This window comes from Papio anubis, chromosome 16, assembly GCF_008728515.1.
Source record: "Papio anubis isolate 15944 chromosome 16, Panubis1.0, whole genome shotgun sequence".
Classification (NCBI taxonomy): Eukaryota; Metazoa; Chordata; class Mammalia; order Primates; family Cercopithecidae; genus Papio; species Papio anubis.
Genome location: NC_044991.1, coordinates 26,400,205 through 26,421,580, shown reverse-complemented (window position 1 = coordinate 26,421,580; position 21,376 = coordinate 26,400,205). Strand labels below are relative to the sequence as shown.

The window sequence follows — 21,376 nt, the reverse complement described above, 5'->3', positions numbered from 1 at the left end:
AAGCATGTATCAGAATGTCTTCCCTTTTTAAGAGGGCTGAATAATACTCCATTGTGTGTATATACACCACATTTTACCAATCAATTCATCTGCTGATAAGACACTTGGGTTGTTTCCATCTTTTGGCTATTGTGAATAATGTTCCTATAAACATGAGTGTGCAAATATCTGTTCAAGTCCCTGCTGCAATTGTTTTTAAGACTTTGGGAGGCCGGGCGCGGTGGCTCACGCCTGTAATCCCAGCACTTTGGGAGGCCAAGGCGAGCGGATCACGAGGTCAGGAGAATGAGACCATCCTGGCGAACATGGTGAAACCCCGTCTCTACTAAAAATACAAAAAAATTAGCCGGGTGTGGTGGCGGGCGCCTGTAGTCCCAGCTACTAGGGAGGCTGAGGCAGGAGAATGGCGTGAACCTGGGAGACGGGGCTTGCAGTGAGCCGAGGTCATGCCACTGCACTCCAGCCTGGGCAACAGAGCAAGACTCCGTCTAAAAAAAAAAAAAAAAAGACTTTGGGAAAGACATTTGGCCCAGCCCCTTGTTTTGCCATGAAGCCCAGAGGTAAGGGCTGCCTAGTGCCCACAGCCAGGAACGGGACCCAGAAGCCAGGCCGTGGCACTCCTGAGACTATATTCTCGTGCAGTGACCACCTGCTGCTGGGCTGAGGAGCCCCCCTCAGAGGCTGTGCATGTTGGATACAGTTCTGCCCTTTCTCCTGTTTATAGCTATGCCCTTTGCCTTCTGTACGAGAGAGAAGCTGCCTTGGACAGAATTTGCTGAGTCAGCAGAGGACGGGCCCACCACCAGATTCTGTCAGAAGGTAGGACATTAACTGCGCCTCTGGCAGCAGCTGCCAAATATGTGCAAGTCACAGAGCATGACCACAGCTGCTGGGTTTGGCCTTTCACCATGGAAAATGCACCTGTTTGGTGCTTGTTTTGCTAGATGAGATTAGATAAGACTATTTGCCACTTTTTTTTTTTTTTACCGTACTCTTAAAATTAGAGAGTGTAAGGCTCCAGAAGGGCCATTAGTAGCTTTTTCAGGCAAGGGAGCTGCAGCCCAGGGAGGGTGGTCGGAGGTGACTTTTGTAGCAAGTCCTGCAGCTGGCAAGTGGCAGAGCTGGCATTCAGGGACCAGAGAAGCCAGTTCCTCATCCAGAGCTCTGCATACTGCACTGCAGTTTGCTTGAGTCACAGAAGCTTCGATGCATGGCCTGTGTCTCATCAGCGTACAAATTGGTTTTGATTTGTCTTCATTAAAACCTCATGATATATGTTGTATGATCCCATTTATATAAACTGTCCAGAATAGGCCAATCCATAGAGACAGAAAGCAGATTAGTGGTGGCTAGAGGCTGGGGGTGAGGGAGGAAGGGAGTGACTGCTAATGGGTAAAAAATTTCCATTTAGGGGTGATGAAAATCTTCTAAAATTAGATAGTGGTGAAGGCTGCACAACTCTGTGAATATCTTGAATACTACTGAATTGCACACTTCAAAAGAGTGACTCCTTGTTCTGCTCTTTCCCACCTCTCACTGCTGTACTTGACCAATCTTAAAGTGAATCTTATGCTGTGTGAATTATATCTTAATAAAACTGTTACCAGAAAACCCATGAGGTGACGAATGGTCATTTATCCTTATTTTCACCTCTAACGAAAGAACTCTTTTCATTTCTTTGTATTCTCTTTCAGGTTTTATACATATACTTAGGGGCTTTGGGGGCAGAACTATAATCATGGTGACTTTATCAATACTCAGTTGTGATTCCCAACATTGGTGTTCTGAGGCTGTAGAGGAAAAAAAATCTCTCATTCACCAGGTTGTTGATTTCTTGCTGTGGAAAAAAGAGGAAGGAGACTGGTTAGGGGACTTTTGCAGATGATAAGCCCGAGCCAGGACTGGAGGAAGAGGATGAAAGAGAGCTGGTGCCAGAGACACTCTGCTTCCACAGGGACTTGAGGCTGCCCTTAGCGTGGCTCCTAGTGTTGCCTTCGGAGCATGCCTCTCCCCTGTCCTGTTAAGGCCAGAGATCATGGTGGCTAATTAGAGTAGAGGACAAATGACCCGCTGGGCTGCTCATCCTGTGGTCACCAGGGATTGAGGTTCTTACTTGAGACAAAAGGAATTTGATGCCAAAGAAATTTGTTTTTTGGTATAGATAAGAAGTTTGATTATTCTTTTTACTCTTTTTTAAAGTGGTGATATATATGTATATATAGTACCATTTTAACCATTTTTAAGTGTACAGTTCAGTAGTGTAAAGTATATGCACGTTGTGCAGATCTCCAGAACTTTCGCATCTTGCAAATCTGACTCTATCCCATTAAACAGTAGCTCCCCGTTCCCCCAGTCCCTGGCAACCACCATTCTATTAATATTGTACTTTCCATTTCTGTGACTTTGACTACTCTAAATACCTTACACAAGTGGAATCATACAGTATTTGTCTTTTGGGGACTGGCTTGTTTCATTTAGCATAATATCATCAAGGTTCATCCATTTGTAACATAGAACCATGGCATCTAAGGCTGGATGATACTCCATTGTATGGATGTGCCACGTTTCGTTTATCCATTCACCCATTGATGGGCACTTGGGTTGCTCCCACCTCTTTGCTATTGTGAATAATGCTGCAATGAATATGCGTTTGCAAATCTCTTTGAGACCCTGCTTTCAATCCTTTTGGATATATACCCAGGATTAGGATTGCCAGATCAAATGGTAATTCTTGTTTAATTTTTTGAGGAACTCCCATATGGTTTTCCAGAGCAGCTGCACCATTTTACTATACCACCAACTGTGCACAGGACAATGTGATTCTTATTTAGCAAAGCATGGACATCAGGGTATTTAGTGTTCCAAACAACAAATGCAAGTGATTGCTCTGACCCAAGCCTAATGATTTAGTAGGATCATTAAATTCTTCTTCAATAAAAAACTACAACAATTGGTTTGAAAGTGGGACTCTGCTATATTTATCATTTTTCCAGCTGGCGAAGAACCATGACATGGTGGTGGTGTCTCCCATCCTGGAACGAGACAGCGAGCATGGGGACGTTTTGTGGAATACAGCCGTGGTGATCTCCAATTCCGGAGCAGTCCTGGGAAAGACCAGGAAAAACCACATCCCCAGAGTGGGTGATTTCAATGAGGTGAGCCACCCATAAGATGGATAACCAGCCCTGCTCACTTGCCTCTCTGTGTGTTGTAGATCTCTGTGGGACTTTCCGTGGGGAAGTTCTGTGCAGGATCATACTCCATGTCACGCACACTCCACTGGAGCACAGTGTGTGGCTGCGGTGTTCAGAGGGTTACCTGACATTGCTGTATATCACACAGGCAGACCGGATTCAGGCGGGACTCTCAGAGGAGTCCCAACCACCTTTAGCACAATGGGGCATATGTTTTTTTAATACAGCCTGATTTGGCCTCCTGAATTCTTTGAAGTAAGTGGTATATAAATTAAAACCAAAAATAAATATTGCACAAACATGAAATGATTCCCATGGCCCCCTTCAGGCTCAGAGCCTAGGACGCCACAGCCCTGTCCTTGTTTGGTTTGGAGCGTGGCATTCCTTGTCTGTGACTCATGGAGGGGTCTGAGGTGGCCCATGTTTGTGTGTCAGGTGACAGTGGGCAAACATGCACGTCTGTGTAGTGTGCGTTATGTGAAGTTTCATGTGCCCATGATCAGGGCACAAGTTGGGGGGGCCATTTTTGTTGGTTAATGCCAACCCCTGGGTGGGTAAGATGGGAGCAGGTGGACGTTTGAAGGAGGGAAAAGAGCTCTGCCTAATGCCTAAGATACTAAATCTGAACTTGATTTGCCATTATACAGTTGTTCAGGATGTGATGTCCCCAGTTCTCACTCCATGATTGTGGCGATCCTGGCCATTCTCAGGCTGGTCAGGCAGACAAGAAATGGCCTGCAGAGCTAGAGGAGGTTTCCCAGGGAGAAAGAAGAACCCAGCGTTTCTCAGTAACAGCTGGAGGTGGGGTGGAAAGACGCGCCCCTCACCTGTTTGCCCTGGGATTAATCTTTAGCTCCCTGCAGATAGCACAGGGCTTGTCTCAGCACAGCAGGATCTGCTCCAGTGTTCACCACGTACACACATCCTGGTTGCTGCCTGACCCTGGCCAGTTTTGATGGCCAGGATCAGGAGGAGGTGGAAGGCTCCCAGAGCAGATCTGTTTGGGACCCTGATTTGCCCTCTAGCTTCCCTCAGTGCTGTCCAGGACAGTGTCCCTGCCCTGGTACCCTTAGGAACAGACAGAGAGGCAGGGATGGGAGGATGGGGTCTGGTCCACCTGCCCCACAGGGACCTCCTTAACCCTAGGCAGAATGGAGAAGGTGTGCTTTCAGGGTGTGGTTCTACTAGAAGCTTTGGCCTTAATCATTTGGGTGAGCTATGCCCCCTCAGGAAACAGCTTTCTCCTCTGACCAGGCAGAGAGTAGTTTGGATGTGCTCCAGGTCCCCGGGGCTCCACTGTTCTATATGATGACATATGGTTGCTGAGGGCATTGACCAACTCGTGTTAACACCAACCAAACCTGAGCCTTGAGTTGGACCGTGATTGAAACCTTACCAGAGTTTGAAATAGTGTGGAACGTCGTTGTGGGGATTTTTTGACATGTCAGAAAGGAGACTGAGCAAATGCTTAAGCCACTGTGATTTCCCCCCGGGGCTGGCTTATTTGGTGTCAGGGGTTTTTTTTGTGTGTGTGTTTTGTTTTTATCCTATTGAAATTCTGGAACTTAGAGTCACACTCAGGAGTGTAATCACCTCTGGACCATTGGTGATATTTCAGTTTTTCTGCCGAGTCTAAGAAAAGGGAAATCTTAAAGGTCAGAGGCATCAGCGTATGGCCCTTTGCTTTTCAGTCAACTTACTACATGGAGGGAAACCTGGGCCACCCTGTGTTCCAGACGCAGTTTGGAAGGATTGCGGTGAACATTTGCTACGGGCGGCACCACCCCCTCAACTGGCTTATGTACAGCATCAACGGGGCTGAGATCATCTTCAACCCCTCGGCCACCATTGGAGCATTAAGGTCACTCAGTTGGTGGGGTCTGGGGGGCTTCCTGGGGCCCAGCCAGCTGAAGCCCAAGGCTGGTCTGTGGAGCTCCAAGGTGGCAGCAGGCAGGCGCAGCCACCAGGATGTTAACAGAGCTGAGCCCCCAGGACTGTATGTTGTACATATGACCAGCTTTTCAGTGAAAAGAATGCTCAAGATGGCAATGAGCAATCCCCCACCCGCAGCAAGAGTTAATCTACAGTAAAACACCAACCTCTGCTGTGATTCCGAACAGTGAGATGAAAATAATTCCCCCCTTTCCCTATAGTCACCAGGGGGCTTCAGAAAGCCCCACATTGGGCTGGGCTCAGTGGCTCACACCTATAATCCTAGCACTTTTGGGGGCCGAGGCAGGTGGATCACTTGAGGTCAGGAGTTTGAGACCAGCCTAGCCAACGTGGTGAAACCCTGTCTCTACTAAAAATACAAAAATTAGCCGGGCATGGTGGTATGCGCCTGTAGTCCCAGCTACTCGGGAGGCTGAGGCAGGAGAATCACTTGTACTTCGGAGGCAGAGGTTGCAGTGAGCCAAGATGGCACCACCGCACTCCAGCCTGGTGACAGAGCGAGACTCCGTCTCAAAAAAATATAAAAAACGGCCGGGCGTGGTGGCTGAAGCCTGTAATCCCAGCACTTTGGGAGGCCGAGACGGGCGGATCACGTGGTCAGGAGATGGAGACCACCCTGGCTAACACGGTGAAACCCCGTCTCTACTAAAAAAAAAATACAAAAAACTAGCCGGGCAAGGTGGCGGGCGCCTGTAGTCCCAGCTACTCCGGAGGCTGAGGCAGGAGAATGGCGTGAACCCGGGAGGCGGAGCTTGCAGTGAGCTGAGATCCGGCCACTGCACTCCAGCCTGGCGACAGAGCCAGACTCCGTCTCAAAAAAAAAAAAAAATATATATATATATATATAAAACAAAACCCACATCTAAGTCCTTGGAGCATAGTAGGTGCCTAGCCAGCATTGGCTCCTGGTTGGGGGACTGTGGATTCCTAGTCCTCACATCTGCAGCATCCTGCACAGGTAGGGCAGACATCTGGACAAGAGAAGCCACAAATGAGGGAGCTGGAGATCAGTCAAGGAAATTTGTCTTTAACCAGAGAAGGATTTAATTTTTGTAATACATAACAAGTGTTTTGGTGTTAGCCTCACCCCTAAACAGATAGAACTGCCCTGGTCAAGGCAGGGTTGGGGGATGAGGGGAGGGTGGCCCTGGAAGCTGGAGAGCTGGGCAGTACCCCACCCCTGGGGCCCCTCATTTAGGAGGGGCATCCCGTGAGCTGATCTGACTGCATGACTGTGCTGCTGCTGCCTCTCTCTTCCACAAAGGCTGAGCATTTGGGTGGTTTCCAGTTTTGCATCACTACAAGTAACAGAACTCTAGGAATTTATGTGCAAATACTTTTCTCCCCAACTCACTTCCTTCCAAGCAGGATTCCTGCAGCAGGAGGTGCTGGCTTTCACTTTCTGTGGTCTTGGCTGCCGGTGTCCTTGGCAGGACAGGGGTGTGCCCTGTCCTGCCATGGATGGGCAGCTTTGAGTCTCTGTCGGCCTGCACCTATCTCTCTTGTCTTCATTCTTGACTAAATTTCAGTTGAATTTCTTCTTTTTCTTTTTTTCTTTGAGACAGAGTCTCGCTCTGTCGCCCAGGCTGGGGTGCACTGGTGCAATCTTGGCTCACTACAAGCTCCGGGTTCATGCCATTCTCCTGCCTCAACCTCCTGAGTAGCTGGGACTACGGGCGCCCGCCACCACGTCTGGCTAATTTTTTTGTATTTTTAGTAGAGATGGGGTTTCACTGTGTTAGCCAGGATGGTCTCAATCTCCTGACCTCATGATTTGGTCTCCCAAAGTGCTGGGGTTACGGGCATGAGCCACTGCCCCCAGCCTAATTTCAGTTGAATTTCTTCTAAACGTCAGGGTGTGACATTTACCTTTTCTTTTCATATAGTGCCCCTTTCTCAAGAGTAACATCCCCTCCGCATTCAACATTTATTTGCACAGCAGGTTCCTTCTGGAGCCAGAATGTAACCCCTCATCTGTTACCTTAGATCTACCACCCTGCCCATGTACCTGGAGATCTGGTCCATGTCCAGGTGGGTTACTGTTGGGTAGAAGGGGAAAATCAGGCCTCCATCTCCCCTCAGAGAACATACTGGAGTCTCATGGTGGCCAGATCACCAGTGACAGCATTCATTGGCGGTCGTCAGTAGAGTTATTACTGGTCATCCAGCTACCAGGCCTGGGCAGAACTGTGGGGCCACCCCCTAGGGCAGCCTCCTCTGCTGGCTATGGGTAAGACACTTGGCAAGCTCCATCTCCCCACTGGGGTCCCTAGAGGAACCCAAAGCACTAGGGCATCTGGCTTCTGGGCCAGGGTAGGCAAAGTTGTGGCCATGGACTCAGATGGCTCCTCGCCTTGTGTGCAGAGGCCCTCCCTCCCTAACCCTGCTATCTCGGGCTTTTATTAGCTCCAGTTAGGCAAACAGAAGCACCCCAGTGCAATATGCATATAATTGCTATGTCCTCAGCAGCCTATTAGGCTTATTAAAAATGATTGATTTTTCTTTCCTCAGCCAAGAATCATCTAACCCTTGGCTTTCCAGGCTGTGGTGAGGCTGGCAGTAAAAACTAACAGGTCTTTTGAAAAGCAGTATATTTCCTGAGCTCCTAAAATGCTCATGCCCTTTGGCCTGATAATGATATTCCTAGAATTGTAGCCTGAAGAAACAGTCTAAAAGAGGAGGGAAGGCCAGGCACAGTGGCTCACATCTGTAAGCCCAACCCTTTGGGAGGCCAAGGCTGGCAGATCACTTGAGGGCAGGAGTTTGAGACCAGCCTGGCCAACATGATGAAACCTCATCTCTACTAAAAATACAAAAATTTGCCGGGCATGGTGGCCGGTGCCTGTAGTCCCAACTACTTGGGAGGCTGAGGTAGGAGAATCGCTTGAACCTAGGAGGTGGAGGTTGCAGTGCGCTGAGATTGTACCACTGCACTCCAGCGTGGGCGACAGAGCAAGACGGAAAAAAAAAAAAAAAATAGGAGGGAAAGGCAATGTATGTGAAGGTGCTCACAACAGCTTACTTTACAATAACGGAAAAGCTGACAGCAGGAGAAGTGTCTGGGCTAAGTACATTGCAGCCCACCTCTTCCACAGGTTATTGTACAGCCAGTAAAAAGAGTCATAATGAAGGTAATGCAAAGTGACGAAAGCCTGTGAGCAAGAAAAAGACATGTTCAGGCTGTGGTCAGAACTCTTGGAAAAAAAAGAAAAAAGAAAAAAAAAGTTTGCCTATGGACAAGGATAGTCATAGAGTGTGGATAAAAGGCAACAGGTGGTTTATTAGGATGGTAGGATCCTGGGTGGCTTTCTTAAAATGATGAATGATGGAATTGATAGTGTTTTTCAACACAATGCTGGGCAAATCGCCACCAACATTGGATCACAGCATCCAGAACCATCCATCCCCTTTTCTGGCACCTTCTGCCACCTGTATCAGAGACAGACATACACATGTGCATGCACACACGTGGGTCAGCAGGGTGTCCTCATTCATTTTTGAGTCCCACAGTTCTAAGTACACAGTAGTGTCTGAGTGCTTTTGATTAGGTTATCCTCATAATCCAAGGATGTGTCCCTTACAGCTTGGGTGACCAGAGATTTCTACTACCTGTGTACATTCACTGGCAAGTCACCATCCTATCCTCTAGCTGCATCTTACCTTCCCACTGCGATTATTTTTAGGGATTTGTGTGTACTGCACTGGAAATATGGCAAACGTCCCCACTCCCCCATCAGACTTCATGATTCCTACACACACTGGGCTCTCACTCATCCCAGCTTCCTTTCCCCTGGTGGCTTTGAGAGCATAAATTTTATTGCCAGCTGTGGGTTTGGGTCCTACACAGAACACCTCCCTGGAGAATTTGCAACTAAGATGTTTATGGCAATTGCCCTGCAAGTGTCTATTTAATTCCTGAAAATGTCATTTACTGGTGTGTTTCTGTAAAAATCATTTCTGAAAAGTTTTGTCAGCTTGGCTTGGCAGCTGGGGGGAAAAAGCAGCAAAATGAGTCCCCTCAATCAAGCCTGTGATTTTTCATTTTTTCAGACTTGTGAATCCTCCTGAGAATTAGGCTTGTGACAAGCACCCACCCCCTCCACCTCCTCCCTGGTTTAAACCAGGTGCATGCTGTCAGGAAGGAAGATTCCAGGGCATTTTGCTCCCAGTCACACAGTGTTTCTAAGTGGGCATTACTCCTGTCAATCCAGAGTCTTTTTTTTTTCTGAGACGGAGTCTTGCTCTGTCGCCCAGGCTGGAGTGCAGTGGCACGATCTCCGCTCACTGCAAGCTCCGCCTCCCGGGTTCACGCCATGATCCTTCCTCAGCCCCCCGAGTAGCTGGGACTATAGGTGCCCGCCACCACACCCAGCTAATTTTTTTGTATTTTTACTACAGACGGGGTATCACTGTGTTAGCCAGGATGGTCTCCATCTCCTGACCTCATGATCCACCCACCTTGGCCCCCCAAAGTGCTGGGATTACAGTCATGCCTCATGTACAGTGCCCAGCCTCAATCCAGAGTCTTAAAGGTGTTACTCAGACAAAAGATAATTGGTGACAAGAAGGCCCACTGGATTCCGTGTCACATCTTAGTTGGCGGGCCAGAGAAGGACAGGATCTCTGGTTGGGGCCATGTCTCCCATTGCACTCTCCCTTTGCAGGTGCTGGAGTGAAGAAGGCCCACAGCTCATCCAAGCCTGTGGGGTGCCTCCCTCCTGGGCCACTCCCTCCCTGGCCAGTAGGAGAACTAGGAAGCCTTTACTTAGAGACTCAGGGTTCAGAAGAGGGAACTGGGAAGTCACTGGGAAATGTTCCAGCTTGGAGGAGGTGACCCTGCTGCTGAATCTGACCCCTTATGCTATTACCTAAGTTCCTTTCTTGTTTACTGGCCCTGAAATCTCCCACTTTGGAGATTGCCTTGTAAGGCAGCACGGTAGGGTAGATAGAGCCTGCGCTCAGCCCTCACCGGCCCTGACAAGCCCGCCAGGCCCCTGGCTCCCTTCTGGCATTCACCAGGAGAGGTTCTGCCCAGCCCAGCAGGTGGGTTCCAGGAGAAGGGATGGAGGCGGGAAGTGGTGGTTATGGAACTCCTACCACTTGGATCTTCACCTGCATGGGTCATTCAGTCTTCATAGTCTTCCTTTGAGGACATTTCAGAAAAGGAAACTGAGGCTCAGGATGAGGATTTGATCCAGGGCTGCCAATTCGTCTGACAGAGCGCAGCCACGTGTCTTATGCCTGCAGCAGGCTCTTCCCAGAGGCTGTTCAGGCCAGGGCAAGGTGCTGAGGACAGGCTGGCCTGCTTGCAGGTTTGGGCTGTGACCAGTGAGTCTCCTGGCTGTCCCCACCACCAGCCCAGGAAAGCCTGCAGCCAGGCCAAGCTCAGGGCTGAGCATCCACTGAGTCTGGCTGGAAAGTCGGCAACCTGGTTCCTCTTGGTCTTCTCTTACAGCGAGTCCCTGTGGCCCATCGAGGCCAGAAACGCAGCCATTGCCAATCACTGCTTCACCTGCGCCATCAATCGCGTGGGCACCGTAAGTCCCGAGGTCTGGCTGGGGGGAGGAGCCGCCCCCTGGTGGCCCTGGTGGGGACACCACGTTCCCTCTGCACACATCCACAAATCCTAGGGTCCGGAAAGGGGTAAAACTGGCTTGGTCTGTTACTTTTTCAAGATCTCTCTGTCCTCTTGTTTTTTCTGTTTTTGTATTTGGCTGAAGCCATTTTGAAAAGATCTTTGACATGGCAGTTCTCACCCTGTCACGTCCAAATGTCCAGTGTATTTTCCCCCTTGACCCCATACACTAAACAGTTTTGACTGCCAAACAGAATGCACTTATTATATCTCTTCCTCATCCTTATTAATCAGATATCAAACTCTAATCAGAGGATCTTTTCAGTCTGAGATAACCAAGGTTTCCACACTAAGTCGATCTGACTTTAGTGGCATAAAGAAACCTGATGTTTTGGCTGGGTGTGGTGGCTCATGCCTGTAATCCCAGCACTTTGGGAAGCTGAGGCTGGCAGATCACCTGAGGTCAGAAGTTTGAGACCAACCTGGCCAATGTGGCAAAATCCTGTCTCTACTAAAAATATAAAAATTAGCAGGGCAGGCTGGCACGTACCTGTAATTCCAGCTACTCAGGAGGCTGGGGCATGAGAATAGCTTGAACAAGGAGGCAGAGGTTGCAGTGAGCCGAGATCGCACTACTGCACTGCAGCCCGGGTGACAGAGTGAGACTCTGTTCCCCCCAACCCTCCCCAAAAAGCCAGATGCAATGGCTCACGCCTGTAATCCCAGCACTTTGGGAGACCGAGACAGGTGGATCACCTCAGGTCAGGAGTTCGAGACCAGCCTGGCCAACATAGAGAAACCCTGTTTCTACTGAAAATACAAAAAATTAGCCAGATGTGGTGGTAGGCGCCTGTAATCCCAGCTACTAGGGAGGATGAGGCAGGAGAACTGATTGAACCGGGAAGATGGAGGTTGCAGTGAGCCAAGGTCATGTCATTGCACTCCAGCCTGAGCAACAAAAATGAAACTCCGTCTCTAAAATAAATAATAAAATAAATGAAAATAAAATAAACCTGATGTTTTAGTTAGCCTGTGTAACCCCATCACAGGTTGATGTACAGTTTCCATTAGGCTTTGGGGAAAATACTGAAAGCAGTGTGTGTACCCGCCCACTGCCTTCACAGACCCTGGCCTGGGGTTTTTAATTACTTCAGGCCAGCCTCAGGTGCCCACAGCCCTGAGGACCAGTTTGTGCCCAGTGTCTTTCTCTTGTCTCAGATTATAAACTCCCCAAAGGCACCATCCAGGTTTTTACTCTGCTTGTCAAATTCCCCGCTGGCCCAGGGCTGGCTGCTCAGCAGGGGTGTTTAATAAGCGCTTAATTGCCCCGTGAGTACAGACCATTCCAGCTCACCTTAACTGTTTCCCGGCTGACTCACCTCTTGGCCTGATTGCCCTGCTCTTCTGACTGAGTGAGCTGGAATGAGTGTAGTGGTAGTGCCACCTATAGGTTCCTCTTACCTTGGTCTTATTTCACAGGAGCACTTCCCGAACGAGTTTACCTCAGGAGATGGAAAGAAAGGTATGTCTCATGAACCATGGTGGCTGCAGTTGAGGAGTGGGCCTTCTTCTCCCCTTCTCTGTCTGCTTCCTCCGGTCAGGATCTGCCACATAGATCATGTCTGTGTGCCTGGCACCTAGGAGGAGGTGCCAACTCCTCTCTGCTTTATTGCCTGCAGTGTGGGAATCAGGCTGTGATTGGGGTGTGGATAGGCAGTCCTGGGCTTGAGAAGTGGGTTGGACTCCATCCATTCCCGGGACTGGTGTGAAGATGAACTGAGAGAATGTGGGGGATCCTTTGTGAGCTCTCTGAAAGGGAGAGGGGCTCTCATTCAGCCTGTGGATCTCCCTCTCCACTTTTCTTTGTCCTTGTCCCCCCTCCCCTTGCCCAAACCAGCTGTACAGATGCCACAGGGCATTGGCATGGATGCCCCTGGGTTTCTAGAGTCTATGGCTTGTTTTGATCCAAGGGCACATACCACCTCACCTCTGCTAAGAACCCTAAAGACTCCTTTCCCATGTCTCTGGCCAAGAATGAGGGAGGTAGGGACTGCCTCCCTCACCAAGGAGGTATCTGAACTAGCTCAGAGTGTCCTCTAGAAAGCTGGAAGGGGGCCGGGCACGGTGGCTCATGCCTGTAATCCCAGTACTTTGGGAGGCCAAGGCGGGTGGATCACCTGAGGTTGGGAATTCAAGATCAGCTTGGCCAACATGGAGAAACCCAGTCTCTACTAAAAAAAAAAAAAAATTAGCTGGGTATGGTGGCCCCCGCCTATAATCCCAGCTACTTGGGAGGCTGAGGCAGGAGAATCGCTTGAACCTGGAAAGTGGAGATTGCGGTGAGCCGAGATCGCGCCATCACACTCTAACCTGGGCAACAGGAGCGAAACTCCGTCTCAAAAAAGAAAAAAAGAAAAAAGAAAAACCAGAAGGTTCTGAGCGGATCTGTTTTCCAGGAAAACACTTCCTGAAAGGGTCGCAGATGCCCCTGCTTCAGGCCCCCGGCTTCTGGAGTTCCTGATCCTAGTTACTGCAAATAGAGATGCAGAAAGAGCAGGGGAATGAGCATCCACTGGGTGCCTGCTGCATCTGGACCATGCTAGGCCCTGCCCAGCCCCACCTGTTCCTTACACATGTGTGGGGTGGCTGCTAGTCCTCCCTGACTGGTGAAGGGACCAAGGCCTGGAGGGAGGGTGAGGGTGATGCAGGTGGCAAGGCAGATGAAGGCAGAGCCTCCAGCTCACTGTGGGGGCCCTCATAGGAAGCCCCCAGAGTGTGACCTTCTGATTTCCTTAGGCTGTGGGTGGGAGCAACACCTCTCAGAAGGGTGACATTTAGACATTTCCCCAGGGGCAAAGGGGAGCAGCATAAGGGGGCCATTTGCAGCAATCTGCTGGGCCTTCAGGCCTGAGATGAGACACAGGCCTTTTGGGCCTCAGCATTTTGCCCCTTAGCGGGGCAGGCTGGCACGCGCCTGTAATTCCAGCTACTCAGGAGGCTGGGGCACGAGAATAGCTTGAACAAGGAGGCAGAGGTTGCAGTGAGCCGAGATCGCGCCACTGCACTGCAGCCTGGGTGACAGAGTGAGACTCTGTTCCCCCCCGCCGGCCTCCACCCCCCAAAAAAAGCCAGACGCAGTGGCTCACGCCTGTAATGGTATGGACCCCGTGTCCTGGGCCTGCCTGAAAGTGCCTGACCCTCTGCAGAGCCCACAGTGCATCTACACAAGCTCACAGATATGTTTCTTTCCTCCTTTGAAGCTCACCAGGACTTTGGCTACTTTTATGGCTCAAGCTATGTGGCAGCCCCTGATGGCAGCCGGACTCCTGGGCTGTCCCGTAGCCAGGATGGACTACTGGTTGCTAAGCTCAACCTAAACCTCTGCCAGCAGGTGAATGATGTCTGGAACTTCAAGGTAGGTCCCCAGGACCCCTGTTGTTGCCTGCCCCTCTGCTTTGGCCCTCATCCTGCTCTCAGGGCTGGGAACTGCTGTTGTGGGCTTGCCCATGGCAGCATGAGGTACCAGCTCCCACCCGAGGTCTCTGTATGAGCTGAGGGTGGAATCTCTGCCTCTTTGTTGGCTCCTGGGAGGAACAGTTGGGTCAAACAATGTACAGGCAGCAGGCTGCGATAAATTCTCCTCTCATCTGATTTAGATTCTGGGTGCCTTCAGACAAATTAATCTCAATTTCATTTGTCCAGAGAATAGAATGGATTGGCTCCTCTAATCCTTTTTCCTTTCCAGGCATTTGCACTTATCACAAGATAAATGTGCATGTCTGGTTCTGCTTGTGGCTAGTCCCTGTAGTCTAGGCCTTGACGATAGCAGGAAATGGGTCATGCAGAGAAATGGAATCTAGTGGCTCTGCCACAACCTTCCTTCCTTGGTCACCTTAATTAAGCCCCTTCTGCTCCCAAGCCTTAGTACTCCCAGTTGTAAAATAAGGGGGTTAACTCGAAGGTCACATGCTGGCTTTGACACCTAATGCCCTGTGATGTCAGGAGTCAGAGGAATGGAGGCGTCTGCCCTCCTGGGATGGGACTCCACCCTAGAAGGGCTCACAGCTTCAGAGTTTGCTGTATTAGTGTCCGAAAGTATTTCCACCAACTCAACACCCCCTTTCCTTTTTTTTTGGTGGAATAGAGGGCATGGAGACAAGGTCTTGGCTCTGTCATCTAGGCTGGACCATATGGCACAACCATCGATCATGGCATCCTTGACCTCCTGGGCTCAAGCCATCCTCCCACCTCAGCCTCCCGAGTAACTGGGACTATAGACATGCACCACCACCATATCCAGCTAATTTTTAAATTTTTTATAGAGACTGAGTCTCATTATGTTGCCCAGGCTGGTCTTGAACTCCTGGCTTCAAGCAATCCTCCCACCTCGGGCTCCCAAAATACCAGGATTATAGATATAAGCCACTGTGCCCTGCCTCAGCCACCTTTTATAAGCAAATCGTATAGCAAATAAATGTCCATTGTTATAACTGACTTTCCCCGGTGTGACTGAGAGACCACCAGGGCCTCTAATCCACCCAGACATGGGCTTTTTTGGTCTTGATCCTGTTTTCTGAGCATGGGTTCCTCAGTCTCGGATCCTTGTCAGACACACAAGGTGTTGGGCATGAGAGAGTCTCCTGACCTTTCTCTCCTCTTCCTGGGCAACTAGGATGAATGTAGGATTCCACCCAAATCAGAAATCGGAGTCAAGAATGCTGGCCAACTCTTTTTAATAAGTATCCCAGGAGCAGTAAACCAAGTGTTTTCTCATTAGACACTTCTTAGAAGCTTAGAAGCCTTCCCAACTTTCGTAATGGGCATGAGCTCCTGTCAAGGCTTTATGGGAGTAGTCCACCTTGGGAAAGGAGGGAGGGAGGGAGGGAGTGCGTGCTGGGTGTGAGCACCCTGGGTGGGCTTTCCAACCCCACTAGGCTCTGTATCCATGATGAGATGCCACATGGAGTAGACAGAACTCCAGACCCATCCAGGAGCCCCTGGTTCAAATCCCAGCCTTTTCTACAACTGGCTGATGACCTGGAGCAGGTCCTCTCTGGGCTGTAGGCTGCTCTTCTGGGGAGCAACAGGACCACAGGACTCCCCTTCTCCCTCCTGCCTCAGCAGACCACACTTTCCGGATAGACAGGTCGAAGAGGTCACAGCAGCCAAGACTGGGCTGTATGAGTCATCGTGGCATCTGTGAACTTTGCCACAGTACCAGAATCAGTGCCAAGAGGTCACTGTCAACGAGCCTTCCTGATGCATTCCTGTCCCATGACTGCCCTCCAGTGGCAAGAGGTGGTGGCGTGTAAGCGATGGGGATTTATAAAACCAGAACCTCTAAAGTACAAAAGTATATCTGTTTTGCTTTCAGATGACGGGCAGATATGAGATGTATGCACAGGAGCTCGCTGAAGCTGTCAAGCCCAACTACAGACCCACCATCGTGAAAGAGTAGCTGGCTTCAGTGCCTGCCTTGGGGTGAGGAAGACACCTCTGCCCCAGCGGATTAGCAAGCGTGGCAGGCGTAACACGTCCAAGTTATCCCCAATAACATTGTCCAGCTTGGCTTTAAAATCCCCAGGCAGGGGGAGGGTGGCTTGGGGAGTGACTTCTTAATGGATAAGGGGTTTACTTCTGGGGTATTGGAAATGTTTGGGGACTAGGTAGAGGTGAATGTACTAAATGCCAGTGAATTTGTGTATACTTTAGAATGTTTCAGTTATGTGACTTTTACCTCAACTAAAAAAAAAAATGCCCAGGTACTGCTTGTGCAGGTGGGTTTGAGGTTAGGCAGATGATGCTGTCCATCCTGTACACCAGTGGGAAGAGGTTGAAGGCTGATCCAGAGACCCTGAGCCTACAGCAAGGCTGTGGTGAGTGGGATGGTCTTTGGATGTGTCAGCTTAGCTAGACTACAGTCCCGAGTAATTCAGTCAGACACTAATCTAGGTATTGCTGTGAAGGTATTTTGTAGATATGACAAAAGTCCATTCCCAGTCGACTACGTAAGTGAGATTATCTCAGATAATCTGGGTCAGCCTGACCTGATCAGTCAAAAGGCCTAAAGAGCAGAGCTAAGGGCTTCCCTGAGGAAGAAATTCTGCCTGTGGACAGCAGCCCAGCGCTTGGCGAGAGTTCCTGACAGCCTGCCCCTCCTGATAGCCTGTCTTACAGAGTATAGACATGACTAGCCACTTCTACAATCACTGAAGTCAATTCCTTGCAATAAATCTCAATATATGCCCTACTGGTTCTGCTTCTCTAGTTGAATCTGACTGATACAGATTTTGGTGCCAGAAGTGGTTTTAAACAAATAGAATCTTAAAGATGAGTTTTCTGCATTGGTTCTGGATTTTTTAGAATTCTTCTCTAGTTTGATTGAACTTAAAGGCATTAATGACTCTTATTTCCATAGAGTCAGGGTAAAGAGGGTAGTTGGTAGTCCACAGCATGGTGCAGCAATAGTAATTTATGTGCGAGGCCAGCCATCAGCCTGTGCCCAGAGTTCCAGCTTGCCCTTTCTGATGGCTTGTCCTGTGGATATCAGACTTGCCTGACCAGATTCCATCATCATAGAAGGTCATTTGTTGCACTAAATCCTTTTATATCTCTATCCATCACCTACTAATTCTGCTAGTTCTGCTAATGTGGTTGAGCTCCGTTTTACACATCAGATTACTCACCTCTCTACACCCTGGTTTTCACATCTGTCAAATGGAACTGGGCCAGGGGCGGTGGCTAATGCCTGTGATCCCAGCACTCTGGGAGACCAAGGCGGGTGGATCACTTGAGGTCAGGAGTTCAAGACCAGCCTGGCCAACATGGTGAAACCCCATCTCTACTAAAAATACAAAAATTAGCCAGGCATGGTGGCGCGTGCCTATAATCCCAGCTACTCAGGAGGCTGAGGTATGAGAATTGCTTGAATCTGGGAGGCAAAGGCTGCAGTGAGCTGAGATCACACCACTGCGCTCCAGCCTGGGCAACAGAGTAAAAGCCTGTTTCCAAAAAAAAAAAGAAAGGGACCATATTCCTGTTTTACGTCAAGACAGTGGTAAAAGACAGATTAGATGGGCCAGGGAGCCCCTTGGCAGTTTTCAGTGCCGTGCCTATTTAGCCCTGTCCTTGCACAACACAGCAAGAGCCCAATCTGCCAAGTCTCAAACAGCAGTTGACCAGAGTATCGAGTTGGGGGGTGGGGTCGAGATTCTGTAATTCCCCACTTACTGTTCCCAAATCAGAGAAGGCAGTCTCATCCCTTCACTGGCCCAGCAGCTGAATTATATGGAAACCTCCACGGCAGGGCTAGGGTACTCCTGGACAGCCACCAGGGATGAGAAACCCTTATGGAGCTGCCTGGCCACAGCTCTGCAGTAACTTCCTTGAACTCTCTGTGCTGCAGGTTTTCACTTTACCTAATGGCTTCCTTGTACCTTAAAAAAAAAAAAAAAAAAAAAAAATTCCAGTCCCACAGACACGGTGAGCTTTTTTTGCCTGGTCCTTTAGCTTTCAAAACCTTAGTGTCAGCCAAGGCAGGCAGATCACAAGGTCAAGAGATGGAGACCATCCTGGCCAACATGGTGAAATCCCATCTCTACTAAAAATACAAAAATTAGCTGCGCGTGGTGGCGCACGTCTGTAGTCCCAGGTACTTGGGAGGCTGAGGCAGGAGAATCGCTTGAACCTGGGAGGCGGAGGTTGCTACGAGCCGAGATCGCACCACTGCACTCCAGCTTGGCAACAGAGCGAGACTGTCTCAAAAAAATAATAATAATAATAAAACTTAGTGTCTTTGGTTTCTAGAAAGAGGGTGTAATCAACCTAATACACAAGCTAGCTTAGGTCACAAATTGGTGCATTTGTGAAATAGGCATGAATAAATGCACCACAACTCTTTGATTATCGCAACTCTCATTGCCTGGAAACAGAACAGTCAGGCCCATCTTAGAGTAGGCAGGCCCTGCACAGGCAGGGTCATTTCAGGGTTTAATGCATCCCTGGAACATGTAGATGCTCAGTAAACATTTGAATGAATCTGTGGTGGAGGTTTTTGTTTCCTTGTGATCATTGCTGATGTCATGGGGCAGTCTCTCAGACAATAAATTGCAATGATTCAGTGTACATGGCCGGTAGGCCCATGGGCCCCTGTAATCTTGGATGATGCCTTCTGACCCCTCAGTTTTCTCACCAGTAAGATGACAGGTGGCTGGGCTCAAGAATTTCTCCCTAGAAATTCTCAGTTCTGGCAGGCCACCTTCCTGCCAGGCTACAGCTTTATTGCTGGAATCTGGGGTGGAGTAGCTGAATTTCAGTGTGCCCAAAAGAAAAAAAGGAGGTTGTGCACAGTGGCTCACATCTGTAATCCTAGCACTTTGAGAGGCTGAGGCAGAGGGATCGCTTGAGCTCAGGAGTTCAAGACCAGCCTGGGCAACAGAGACCTTGTCTCTATAAAATTAAAAACAAAATTAATAATAGAAAAAAAGAAAAGGGCTAAGGCATTATTAAATATAGACCAGACCACATTTTAGGCCACAAAAAAGACTCAGTGAACTTAAAGATTAAAGTCATAAAAGTGTATTTTCCCATCACAATGGAACAAAACTAGAAATCAGTAGCAAAGGAAATACTGGAAATTTTTAAAAATTAAACAACGACCGGGCGCGGTGGCTCACGCCTGTAATCCCAGCACTTTGGGAGGCCGAGGCGGGTGGATCACGAGGTCAGGAGATCGAGACCATCCTGGCCCATATGGTGAAACCCTGTCTCTAAGAAAAATACAAAAAATTAGCCGGGCGTGGTGGTAGGCGCCCATAGTCCCAGCTACTCATTAGGCTGAGGCAGGAGAATAGCGTGAACCTGGGAGATGGAGCTTGCAGTAAGCCCAGATCGCGCCACTGCACTCCAGCCTGGGCGACAGTGAGACACCATCTCAAAAAAAAAAAAAAAAAAAAGAACACACTTTTTGTTTTCTGAGACAGAGTCTTGCTCTGGCACAATCGTGGCTCACTGCAATCTCCGCCTCCCAGGTTCAAGTGATTCTTGTACCTCAGCCTCTCGAGTAGCTGTGACTACAGGTACATGCCACCGTGCCTGGCTAATTTTTGTATTTTTAGTAGAGACAGGATTTTGCCGTGTTGGCCAGGCTGGTCTTGAACTCCTGGTCTCAAGTGATCTGCCTGCCTCAACCTCCCAAAGTGGTGATATTACAGGTGTCAGCTACCCCTCCTGAACAACAACACACTTTTAAACAACCAATGGATCAAAAAAGAAATCATAAGGAAAGTTACATATCTTGAGACACATGAAAACAAAAACACACCAAAACCTATGGGATGCAGCAAAAGCAGTGCTGAAAGAAACTTATAGCTATAAATGCTTACATTTAAAAAGAAGAGTCTGGGCACGGTGGCTCACACCCATAATTCCAGCACTTTAGGAGGCTGAGGTGGGAGAATCGCCTGGCCCCTCTACAGAAAATTAAAAAATTAGCCAGGGATGGTGGTGCACACCTGTAGTCCCAGCTATTCCAGAGGCTGAGGTGAGAGGATTGCTTGAGCCCAGGAGTTTGAGGCTGCAGTGAGCTAAGTGAGCTATGATGGCACCACTGTACTTTGGCCTAAGCAGCAGAGCAAGATCCTGTCTCTTAAAAAAAAAAAAAAAAAATCAGCAACTGAACTATACAAATTATTTATACATTAAGACACTAAAAAAAGAGCAAATGAAAGATCTAACAGAAGGAAGCCAATAAGAACAGAGCTAGAGAATAGAAAAAGAAAGAACAAGAAAAAGTCAACAAAATCAAAAGTTGCTTCTTCAGAAAGATCAACAAAATTGACAACCTTTAGCTAGAGTAAGAAAAAGACTCAAATTACTAAAATGAGAAATGAAAATCAGGACACTACTACCAATTCTACAGAAGTAGAAAGGATTATAAAGTACTACAGACAGTTGTATGGAAACAAACTGGATACCCTAGATTAAATGGGCAAATTCCAGCGGGGCGTGGTGGCTCACATCTGTGATCCCAGCACTTTGGGAGGCTGAGGTGGGTGGATCACTTGAGGTCAGGAGTTTGAGACTAACCTGGCCAACATGGTGAAACCCTGTCTCTACTAAAAATACAAAAATTAACTGGGTGTGGTGGCATGCACCTGTACTCCCAGCTACTTGGGAGGCTGAGGCATGAGAATCACTTGAACCCGAGAAACAGAGGTTGCAGTGAGCCAAGATTGTACCACTGCACTCCAGCTTGGGCAACAGAGTGAGATTCTGTCTCAAAAACAAATCAGTGAATGAGTAAATGAATGAATAGGCAAATTCCTAAAAACAAAACCTACCAAGACTGAGTCATGAAGAAATATTAGAAAGCACAAACTTCAAATCAAAAACTGAATAGTCAAGAGATTTGACTCTGTTTGCAAGCTAAGTTAGCCTACTGCAGTTTCACAGATGCTCACAGAAGACATACTTTTTTTTTTTTTAAAGAGACGGAACCTCGCTCTGTTGCCCAGGCTGATGTGCAGTGGTGTAATCTCAGCTCACTGCAACCTCCGCCTCCCGGGTTCAAACGATTCTCCTGCTTCAGCCTCCTGAGTAGCTGAGATTACAGGCTCCTGCCACCACACCCAGTTAATTTTTGTATTTTTAGTAG

At 48.7% G+C, this 21,376-nt stretch overlaps 1 protein-coding gene across 2 annotated transcripts in view; it reads left to right on the top strand.

Moving 5' to 3' along the window:
- Positions 1-16,972, top strand: part of UPB1 (beta-ureidopropionase 1) — a 33,176-nt gene extending 16,204 nt beyond the window's left edge. Inside the window, exons 4-10 of one of the 2 annotated variants that reach the window (XM_003905328.2) lie at positions 725-819; positions 2,994-3,155; positions 4,886-5,055; positions 10,603-10,684; positions 12,202-12,244; positions 13,983-14,137; positions 16,097-16,972. In XM_003905328.2, the coding sequence (XP_003905377.1) occupies positions 725-819; positions 2,994-3,155; positions 4,886-5,055; positions 10,603-10,684; positions 12,202-12,244; positions 13,983-14,137; positions 16,097-16,180 (791 nt within the window). In that variant the 3' untranslated portion in view covers positions 16,181-16,972. The remainder of the gene's footprint in view (positions 1-724; positions 820-2,993; positions 3,156-4,885; positions 5,056-10,602; positions 10,685-12,201; positions 12,245-13,982; positions 14,138-16,096) is intronic. The other variant, XM_009216926.4, reaches the window with a different exon arrangement.
- Positions 16,973-21,376: the final 4,404 nt, after the last annotated feature.